The sequence below is a fragment of the Amia ocellicauda genome, chromosome 14 (assembly GCF_036373705.1).
Source record: "Amia ocellicauda isolate fAmiCal2 chromosome 14, fAmiCal2.hap1, whole genome shotgun sequence".
Lineage (NCBI taxonomy): Eukaryota > Metazoa > Chordata > Actinopteri > Amiiformes > Amiidae > Amia > Amia ocellicauda.
In genome coordinates this window covers 24,719,433-24,731,201 of record NC_089863.1, presented here as the reverse complement: position 1 = coordinate 24,731,201, position 11,769 = coordinate 24,719,433, and the positions used below count along the sequence as shown (strand labels likewise).

Sequence of the window (11,769 nt, the reverse complement as noted above, 5' to 3'; positions counted from 1 at the left end):
AGTCTTAAAATGGTTTATTTGTGTGAAACCCGGTGCCTCTCCCCCCACGAGGAGACACCGGTAACAGAGGGCTGTCCCCGCCGACGCCCCTGCCCTGTGCGTCCGGGTCTCCTGCTCCTGTGATTGGCTGCCTCCCGTGTCACTCAATCGCCTTCTCTCTCGCCGTTGGCTCGCACTCCAGTCCATCAGCTCGTCGTCTCCGCCATTGGCTCCTCCTCCTCCAAGGCCCCGCCTCCCTTCAAACTGTAAAAACCGGCATCTGGGCTTTACGGGTGGGTCTTTCTTCGCCACTTCTCCGCTCTGATTGGGCGAAGGAGCTGTCCGTCCGGATTCCCCGGTCCCTCATTGGTCGGCGTGCGAGCTGGGGCCACGCCCCTCCCGCACGCGTTCTCTTTCTCGAGCTGAGGAGAAGGTTCCAGTCGCTCGAGCCACACACGCGCACAGCCACGATGATGGGCCGCCCGGTTCTCGTGTTGAGTGAGTAGCTCGTATTTACCCTTTATGAGCGTTTTTATCCTTAATAATGTCTACCGGACAGCCGTGCGGTTTGAAGACGGATGGGGTGTAGTGGACGAACGCAGGCAGTGACTCCCCGTCGTAGCGGCAGCGGCGGCTGAGCCAGTTTGGGCCTAGCGCTTGTCCGGCCCCCACGTCGAGTCCCACCTTCCTGCGCAGTGGAGAGCTCGGAAATGCGCTCTTTCACGCTCCTATCGGGGCATATAATGAATGAAACCCGTCCGGGGGTCGCCGGTGCTCGCTCTCCTGAGTGGGGAGCCCGGTCGCTGATGAAATAACGGGCCATTCAACTGTGACGCCTCGCCTTTGCCAAGTCATTCAGTCCCCTGTGAAAAAGTTTCCCTGCAAATGCGCACTGGCTTATTCCTCACCCGTAAAAAAACACAAGACTATATCCATGCGTGTGTGTGTGTAGCTGCTCCGTGGTCAGATCCTGCTCTTGTGGGTCGGCCCAGACGATTAGGCCACTTGTTTTGTGCAATGAAACGAGCCGCAGTCTGCATAGGGACTCGTCCATTCACGCCACTGCCGAGATGAATGCGATTTCACCGTTGACATGTGCTCCGGGTCGCATTGCATGGCCAATATTGCAATATAAATAGTCCTCCGGGCACGTAACGCTATATATGTATGTACGGGTTATCAATTGCGTGTTTCTAGCGTGTGAAACCCCCGTGTCAACAGTGTGATCCGGTCCGTTTTGTATCAAACCGGCTTCACTTACTGGACTGTTTACACGTGTTTCTAGGCGGTTTGAGTCCAAATAAGGCAACGCAGTGAGGTCCCCAGCCCCTAGTGATGGGTGTGTATTGTGTAGTATACAGCACAAACCAGCCCCTAGTGATGGCCTGTATATTTTATACAATAGTGGCTCCCAACCCTGGTCCTGGAGGGGCCCCCACCCTGATGGTTTTTGTTCCAGCTGAGCTGTTACTTAATTGAATCCTTAATTGAAGTAGTAATTTGCTTACATTGGACTTAAGATTGTTTAACTGTTCAAGAGTTGGTTCCTTAATATAATTTCTTATTACAGTTGTTTTCTTCAATTAAAACCCCCTTCTGTTTAAAATAAAGAGAAGACATCTGATTTACGAAATTATTTCAATTAAAAATGTATTTGATATTTGTAGTTTGCTCTGGAGTGTCACTGGTGCATTTGTTATGAGGTCAAGAGTATAATTTGAAACTAATTTGCATTTATATTATTGTGCCCTGTTTACACAGTGCTATATAATCAACAGGAGAGGGAGAGAGACAATTTTGCTGGCTTGTAGCCTGCTTATGTTTGTGCCTTGTACTGTATGATGTTAATGGTCATGGTGGTTTCTTCCCCAGGTCAGAATATGAAGAGGGAGTCTGGCCGCAAGGTGCAGACGGGGAACATCTCTGCAGCCAAGGTGAGTCTCCCTGCAGGCGCTCCCGTCCGCATCCTCCACGAGCTGTCAAAATGCGTTTTAATGGGTCCCCAGGGCTCTACAGTGTGAGTGTTTACTTGCATTTGCGAGTAAAAGTAATGAACCTTGGCAGTAATGTTGATTATTAAAATGTAATGAATCGACGATGAGTTGGGTCTACCTGGGACGCAGCTACTAAAAAAAGCCTTGAGAGATGGCGGAGGCAGCAGCTACACCCGTGTAAAGTATAGGAGCACTTCACATTGAATTTACACTGGAGACAGTTGCTTCAACATGTGCACAGCTGAGCTCACATGGCGAGCATGACAGTGACGCAGAGCACTGGAGAGGGACACTGGAGCCGCGGTGGCAGGATGGAGACGCTGAGCTGGTGCAGGTTGCTGCCTCTGGATCCGATAAGCCGTCCGTGAAGGACGGCACATTGGATCCGCTTAAACCGCACAAAGTACTCAGCCTTTCCCGTTACTTGACCTGGTGTTCGCCTCGCAAGCTATGCTTGTTTCTTTACCGGCTCAACTACATTATTATACATTTTATTCATAATGTGCTCTTCTACCCACACACTACACTCAAGCAACAGTCAAAACATACAGTGCAAAGATGCAACACTGCAGTGCAGTACACAGACAACAAAGTAAGCCAGAAAACAAGCAGCTAGGTTAGCCAATAAAGGAGAGCAAGTGATTTTTAAGGCATTTGTTTAAATGTGTAAGGCACGCCTCAGAGCCTCTGGAAGTGCTTTGCACAGCCGTGGCGCATTATACTATATGATCAAACTAGTGCCATACATATTGAATTCAAAATATATGTCAAAAATGGAAAAAACAAATGGAAAACGTTTGAGGTTCGTTTTGAGTTTGTAACGGTGCTGCTGTTCCCCTGAAGTGCCCTATATCAGTAATTCTCAAACTTTTTTGAACCAGGGACCCGTTTGCCGCCCAGATTTTGGCTGAGGACCCCCCAAGGGGGGGTGGGGTAAAAATTAAAAATACTGTAAAAACTTGTTAGCAGGATTACAGGGGCTGCTGATAGGAGAAACCTGGCGGTTGCCGAGCACCCCCTATGACTCTCGTGGATCCCAGTTTGAGAACCGCTGCCCTGTATGACCCGACTGCCCCCCCCAGACCACACTTCTCTAGCTGCCCCCTTGGAACAAATGTTTTGGTTTGAGCCACTCCCCCCCCCCCCCCCCACACACAAGGCTTCACTGTACAGCACTGTCTGTATTTAAATGTCTTGAACATTTTTGCATTTGTTTTTCATTTTAACATTAAATATGAACCATTTGTGATGATGTGCAAATAGTTTTTCTGGTTTTGTTTTTGTTTGTTTGTTTTTAAAGTGTGCCCCTACATTTTTCAATATAGGGGCAAAGTGCTCCTGATGAAAACAGTAAACGTAGAGCCCTGATTCCTCTTTCCTTCCCTTTCAGACCATTGCAGATGTGATCCGAACATGTCTGGGACCAAGAGCCATGATGAAGGTATTGTCTGCTTTATTATTGTGTTTATTGGGGTTATTTATTCTGGTTGGCGGTGGTGTATTTGGCCAAGGCGTTCGGCAAGGAACAAGGAGTTGTAAACCTGTATGTGTTGTGTCTCTCTCTGCTTACTGTGCCTCTCCTCTCTGCGTCAGATGCTGCTGGACCCCATGGGCGGCATCGTGATGACCAACGACGGTAACGCCATCCTGCGAGAGGTGAGTTCCACGCCCTGGTTCACACCGCCCAGCGCTGTGCGCGATCTCTAACACCCACGGTCTGTGTCTGTCGGTCTGCAGACTGCTGTCATCACTGTCTGTGTGTCCGTCTGCAGATCCAGGTGCAGCACCCTGCGGCCAAGTCGATGATCGAGATCAGCCGCACACAGGACGAGGAGGTGGGAGACGGGACCACATCCGTCATCATCCTAGGTAAGTGTCCTTCCAGTGGACATAGAGGAACTAAACCACAGCCTGACTGGACTCTATAGCAGAGTCACTGACTGGACTGGCCTGGACTCTATAGCATGGGATAAAATGTACTTTTTTGGCCACTAGCCACTGTGTCTGGTGGAAGGAAAACATCTACCAGCCACTTGGTATTTTTACCAGCCAAAAATGCATGAGGGTGTGTAAATGTGTCGTGAATTATTCAGGTAATTAATCAATCACAATAGCAAAAGCTAATTGCACAACTGTATAGACTAGACAGGTGTGTATGAGGGGAAAGGATCTAGATAGAAAAACATGCTCCCACACATTTTCTACTTGCAAGTTTAATAAGGGTCTTTGATCAAAACATTGCATTCTATTGAATTATAGCACTTGCTAGTTTGAGTTTTCAAATTAATCAATCACATATGCAATAACATGGCAGCTAATGGGGATCTGTATAAACGCACTAAACTAACACATGAGAAGGGGTGTTATATGGTGACACATTATTGCTCTTCATATTCCTCTTCAGTGCTATACCCTTCTCTGGGTTTCTGGATGTCATTAAAAGGATTTAATTGGATTGGCTAGATATTCATAGAGTCACGGTCTGTGGTAAAAATATATAATCTCTAGGAATGATGACAGACCGTAACGTCCTTTCCATTGGTCAATACTATGCCTAAATTCTGCAGTTGTGCAAACGCCAGCAAATACGCGGTGTAAACAAACTGCACGTTTCTCTTCAGCAGAATCTCCGCTACGCAGCAAAAATCTATCGCAGATCATTTCCACATAAATTAATACTGTAATTGATTAATTTGATGAATACTTATCTAACACAACTTTGTTAAATAAATATCTATGTAAAAATACATTATTAGAAGATGTATGGAAATGGCATAATAACAGCAGACCTGTCAACTCTCACACACCTCGTGTCAGAGTCTTGTATTGTTTCCTGACATTATCACAACTGTTTATTGTCACAATTTCAAATTAACTATAAAGGTTGTGACTATTTGTTTTATAAAGGAATATTTTGCAATTATAGCTGTAATTGACTGACCAATATGTTTTTCTTTTTTAATTTTTTTATACATTTTCATTCAATTGCCAGTTTAGCAATGTGAGCTGCAATGAAAATGCCTTAACATTAGCTTCCTTGTGTCAATGTTTTCCGGTCACAACCGCGAAATACAAATGTATAAGACCTATCTATCTAGCTAATTTAAACAATCTACTTGACTAAACGATTGACTTTTCCTCTCCAAACAACACTCAGACTGCCACTCTACGCTTGGAAACATAACTGTGCGCTCGAGATCCTGCGAATACAAAATAAATAGCAATAGCTGACTGTGTGTATTAATGTTTGTTGCGGTCCTCTTTTGTTTTCGGTTTTATTATAATTCTGAAACGCTTTGATGCAGGTAATTAAAAAGTCAGTAATTATGACTATGAAAAGTAATTATTTTTCCACATCCTTAACCTGAAGGAACCTAGCTTCTACTTCATTACTCTCCATGAAATATGTGCTCCTGGACCGAAGACTGTCCAGCCATATATTTTAAAAAAACATGATATTACGGTTTGCCAAACCAACTAACATACCAACAATACAACATCAACAAATACATTCTTATTTTGAAATATATTGACAAATACCCTATGAGAAACAAACAAACAAAAAAGTTGAGTTCCTGTACACTTGTTGGCTACCCGCCAAAGTGGCTGGTAAGATTGACAGATTTACCTGCCACAGGCTAAATCTTCCCGCATTTGGCGCGTGGCGGGTGTTTTTTATTCCCTGCTCTATAGCAGAGTCACGGACTGGAGTGGACTCTATAGCAGAGTCACATGTATAGTGTGCTGTAATGGGGAAGGGGAAGTAGGGTGGATGTTTTATCTATTTTTATCACCTGCCTTGCTAAAATTTTCCCCTCCTCCCTCTCCCTCCCATTTCTGCTCATTCACTTCCCTTTCTCTCTCTCTCTCTCTCCCTCCCTGCAGCCGGAGAGATGCTGTCGGTGGCCGAGCAGTTCCTGGAGCAGCAGATGCACCCCACGGTGGTGATCAGTGCCTACAGGCAGGCCCTGGACGACATGATCAACATGCTCAAAGACATCAGGTACCCGCAGCGCCTGTCCTTCCTGGGGGGGCTTCCTCTCTGAGTCCCTCGCTTTGGAGTTCTGTCTGTCCCTCTCGTGGCGACCATGACTTCTGTCTGTCTCTCTAACCTCTCGCCCTCTGTCTTCAGCACTCCAGTGGATGTGAGTAACAGAGACATGATGCTGAAGATCATAAACTCGGCCATCAACACCAAGGCCATCAGCCGCTGGGCAGACCTGGCCTGCGGCATCGCGCTGGACGCTGTGCTGACCGTGCAGCTGGAGGAGAACGGCCGCAAGGAGATCTGACATCAAGAAGTACGCCAAGGTCGAGAAGGTCGGTACAGCCCAGCAGAGGGGAGCTCGGTCCAGTGGAGTGGAGAAGACCACAGCGCTGGTTTAGCGGGGCCTGGGAGAAGCGGCTTTGCTAATTTTCTGTGTCATTCTCCAGATCCCGGCGGGATCATCGAGGACTCCCAGGTGCTGCGCGGCGTGATGGTGAACAAGGACGTGACGCACCCCGCATGCGCCGCACCATCAAGAACCCCCGCATCGTGCTGCTGGACTGCTCCCTGGAGTACAAGAAGGGCGAGAGCCAGGTACCCACAATGCATTGCTCAGTACACACACCGCACAGCGTAGGGTTGTCTCTCAGCTGCCTGGCTGACCGTGCTCTCCCTCACTCCCTCCCGGTAAGACGACATCGAGATGACGCGTGAGGAGGACTTCACCCGCATCCTGCAGCTGAGGAGGAGTAACATCCAGCAGATCTGTGAGGATGTCATCCGCATCAAGCCCGCCTCATCTTCACCGAGAAGGGCATCTCCGGTACGTCCTGTGTCTGTGTCTGTGTCCTGTGTCCTGTGTCCTGTGTCCTTGTGTCCTGTCCTGTGTCTGTGTCCTGTGTCCTGTCTCCTGTGTCCTGTCTCCTGTCTCTCACACGCTCTCTCTCGGCAGACCTGGCACAGCACTACCTGATGAAGGCCAACATCACAGCGATCCGTCGCGTCCGGAAGACGGACAACAACAGAATCGCCAGGTGAGCCCAGACGTGAGACAGTGATGTGTGGACTACAGTATAGTAAAGGCCCCAGACTGGAGATGGCATGGTGGGGAGCCTCGTAGCCTCAGACTGCGCCGAATATCCATCCTCAACTTTGTCCATTTGTCCGCAGGGCGTGTGGCGCGCGGATCGTGAGCCGCACAGACGAGCTGCGGGAGGAGGACGTGGGGACAGGCGCCGGGCTGTTCGAGGTAAAGAAGATCGGGGACGAGTACTTCACCTTCATCACCGAGTGCACCGACCCCAAGGCCTGCACCATCATCCTGCGTGGGGCCAGCAAGGAGATCCTGGCGGTGAGTGGGGGCCATTGTGTGTGTGTGTGTGTGTGTGTGTGTGTGTGTGTCCCTCTCTCCCTCCCTCAATGCCTCATCTCATCTCATCTCCCTCATCTCCATGCATCTCTCTGACCTCATCTATTCACTTTCATTTTAAATTTGTCTTTCTTTCTTTCTACCATCACCCCTCCCTTCCTCTCTCTGCAGGAGGTGGAGCGTAACCTGCAGGATGCCATGCAGGTGTGCAGGAACGTGCTGCTCGACCCGTACCTGGTCCCGGGGGGTGGCGCAGCGGAGATGGCCGTGTCCCAGCGGCTCACGGACAAGGCCAAGGCACTGACCGGCGTTGAGCAGTGGCCCTACAGAGCCGTGGCCCAGGCCCTGGAGGTCATCCCCCGGACCCTGATCCAGAACTGCGGGGCCAGCACCATTCGCGTCCTCACCTCCCTCAGGGTAACGCACACGTCTGTCTCTCTGTGTCCCTGTGTCTGTGCGTCCCTCTGTCCTGGTTTCATTCATACATTCAGAGATGAGAAACAACTGTTAATCAATCTTTCTTTCTCTCCCCCAGGCGAAGCACACCCAGGAAGGCAGCGTGTCATGGGGGGTGAACGGGGAGACCGGGGCCCTGGTGGACATGAAGGAGCTGGGCATCTGGGAGCCCCTGGCTGTCAAAGCACAGACCTACAAGACAGCGGTGGAGGTGAGGGGTGGGGAGGTGGTTATGGAGTGGGGCAATATCGTGGGTTTTAAGCAGGGTTAGAGGGGCATTAAGGTGTTTGAGGGTAGTTGAGCAGTAGGGAGTGAAGTGGGATGGTAGAGGGGTGGGGGGGGATTGTTTATTTGTAGTGTACTTGATTAATTGATGGGTTAATTAGTTAATTGGTAAGGCTAACGAGTGTCTCGTCTCTCCCTCAGACCGCCATCCTGCTGCTGCGCATCGATGACATCGTCTCGGGACACAAGAAGAAGAGCGACGACTCCGGCGCAGGAGCAGCCATGCCAGGGGAGCAGTAGAGCCAACTTGGGGGGTACAGGGGGGTGGGGAGGAAGGGAGAGGGGGAGGAAGACTGGGAGAGGCGCAGAGAACGGCAAAGCACTTGACCATTGTCTCACTATGGGGGGGCTCTCTGAGCAGCTCAGCTCCCAGAAGGCTGCCAGAAGGTCTGACTCCTGCTCGTCTCTGGGTGGGAGTAACACGGCATTCGTCCCAGGGGCCCGTTATGCAGCACATTCCTGTTCCGTCACAGCGGGAGCCGGAAGAAACTAATCCTTAAAAACATCGAATTAAGTAAATAAAAAATGAAATAATGGTTTGTCTGCGCTCCAGTGTGTTGTTTAGTTTGGGGTTAAAGAATGTTCTCAAAGTTCTGGAACCGTGAAGGCGGTCCCGGGGGTAATCGAACGCCACGTCCCTGTCTCATTGTCCCCAATTGAAATGTTTCCCCTCACTCTGGCAATTCAAGATTTATTTTTATGGGGAGGTCAGTCTTCTCAGCCCCTTCGTAATTGTCATCTGCCTTTCCGTCAGAAACTTGGATTGAAATTGATCAGAAGTCCAGTTATTTATGTGTTTTTTGTTTTTGTTTTTCTGCTCTGTTTCACTGACATCTGATAGAAATAAAACTCCAGCTCTAGTGATGCTCATTCGTCTGTGTGTTTTAATGACCAGAAGGAGTCTTTGTGCTCAGCTGGTCCCGTGTGGGAAGCCCTGCTCTGTTCATTGCAGGAGATGGGCAGGAAGCAGTGCTCTGTCACGGGGCACAGCCAAGGTGGGCTCAGCCTAGCTTTCAGATTATAAATGCAGTGAAGTAGTGTGCTCCTACATGTCCAGTAATATATCATGGATACATACACTGTAATACAGTACACAGTCCTCTCACGCTTATACATGTCCAGTAATATAGCACACAGTCCTGCCACACGGTCATACATGTCTAGTAATATAGCGCACATGCAGTCATACATGTCTAGTAGTATAGCACACGGTCTTGCCACACTGTCATACATGTCTAGTAATATAGCACACACAGTCCTTTCACAGGGTCATACATGTCCAGTAATATAGCACACACAGTCCTGCCACATGGTCGTACATGTCCAGTAATATAGCACACACAGTCCTTTCACAGGGTCATACATGTCCAGTAATATAGCACACACCGTCCTGCCACATGGTCATACATGTCTAGTAATATAGCACACACAGTCATACTTGTCCACTAATAGCACACACGGTCATACATGTCTAGTAATATAGCACACACGGTCATACATGTCCAGTAATAGCACACACGGTCATACATGGCCAGTAATATAGCACACGCAGTCTTGCCACAGGCAGACGAAGCATGTTCAGACAATTTCAATCCTTGTCCTTTTTTATTATTCATGTTAAAATTCTAATGATGATTAATATAATTCTGGGTTACATCACAGTGTCCCCCCAGTAGAGATGATCTTGTGTGGATTCAGTGAAACATGTACTATGTATTTCTACCACTTGTTTCTTAAATGTTTCTTAAATGTATATTACACCTCGACAATGGCTTCAGATCAACACCAGGTGGCGCTGTGGTCCTCATTTGGGACTTCAGCACTGGGTCACTGCACTTCTCTCAGGGTATGTCATCGCTCATTCCAGTCCATTCAAAACGCACAACCTGACTGACACTGTCACTGTGCTGATCCCTAATTTGACATATACACACACGAGAATAAAGTTCAGTATTAGTGTTCTTGAAATCAGTCTATTTAATTACTCTTAATTGATTATTTTTAACTTTATTTGACATATTTACTAATACCTTACCTATATTGGCATAACAATAAATGTGTAAATAAATGAAACGGAGCACTTTATGAATCATGTCTCCCAGTGTTACACAAACATTGCCTTAATATATCAATATTGTTCTTAACATAAAGCAATCTAAATCATTCACCAGAGTGAAGTAACTCTCACAAAACAAATTCTGAATATCCATATTTGGGAGTCTTTAGATGTGTCCAGCAAATGTACAACTCGAAGTTAAAACTTTTATAGCGTAAAAGTTCATTTTTATATTAGCGCTCGCCCATGTGTATTTCAGTCGAATTTGAAAAATATGGCATCCAAAACATAAAATCATACAATATAGGGGACTGACAGATGGGCAGACATACAAACATTTACACAAAGACAAGCAGAGACCCACAAAGCGACACAAACACAGATGCACAGACAGACAGACACGCACACACAAATACACACACAGACATGCACACAAACAAAGACACAAACAAATACAAACACAGATAGACGCACACACAAATACACACAGACAGACACACACACAGGCAGACATACACACAAACAAATACAGACAGACACAAACAGACAGATGCACACAGAAATACAGACAGACAGAAGCATGTGCAGACACACACATAAATGCACACACAGACACAGACGTGCATAAATACACAAACAAGCACAGACAGACGTGCAGATACACACGCACACGGAAAAATAAACAGCAGCTGGATGGCTTGGGGGGGGGTCAGTGTGAGTTAATATTAATATTAATGACAGACACACAGAAATACACACAGACAGACACGCACACAAACACACACACAGACGTATGCATACAGACAAACACATGCACACACAAATACACACACAGACAGACACGCACACAGACACGCATACAGACAAACACACACAGACACGCATACAGTCAGACAGACGCACAGACAAATACACACACAAACAAAGACACAGACACATGCATACAGACAAACACAGACAGACGCATACACAAATACACACACAGACAGACACACACAAACAAACAGACGCACGCATACAGACAATCACACAGACAGACAAACACAGATAGACGCACACACAAATACACACAGACAGACACACACAGGCAGACATGCACACAAACAAACACAGACAGATGCACACAGAAATACAGACAGAATGAAGCACGTGCAGACAGACACACAAATAAACACACAGACAGACACGCACACAAACACACACAGACAGACACTCACACAGATGCGCATAAATACACAGACAAGCACAGACCGACGCGCAGATACACACGCACACGGAAAAACAAACAGCAACTGGATGGCTTTGGTGGGGGGGGTCAGTGTGAGTTAATGATCACAAGAATATTAATGACACCCCCCCCCCCCCAACCCCTAAGCTTATCTCTTTATCTCCATCTCTGTTTCTCTTCCCACTCTCTGTCTCTGATCTCTCTCTCTCTCTGATCTCTCTCTCTGGGTGTGCGCTGTCAGCCAGTGGGGTTCCAGTAATGTGCGAGCGAGTGAGCAAGCGAGAAGTGTGTAGGACTGCCAGGTTACAGTAACATCACACCTCACCCAGCAGGCCTGATTCACACAGCGCACACAGCCCTTTCATCCCGAGACAGAGAGAGACAGAGACCACAGAGACACACAACACACACACT

General features: G+C 47.7%; 1 protein-coding gene across 1 annotated transcript; it reads left to right on the top strand.

Annotated features, from left to right (window-relative positions):
* The first annotated feature begins 337 nt into the window (after positions 1-337).
* cct3 (chaperonin containing TCP1, subunit 3 (gamma)) lies at positions 338-8,936 on the top strand. Its single transcript, XM_066721339.1, is given in 18 exon segments — positions 338-477; positions 1,852-1,913; positions 3,364-3,414; positions 3,567-3,629; positions 3,746-3,842; positions 5,859-5,976; positions 6,106-6,262; positions 6,264-6,297; positions 6,408-6,476; positions 6,479-6,555; position 6,599; positions 6,654-6,752; positions 6,755-6,784; positions 6,914-6,995; positions 7,132-7,312; positions 7,502-7,747; positions 7,866-7,997; positions 8,213-8,936. Coding segments are annotated over 18 exon segments (1,626 nt in total). The 5' UTR covers positions 338-449; the 3' UTR covers positions 8,312-8,936.
* Positions 8,937-11,769: the final 2,833 nt, after the last annotated feature.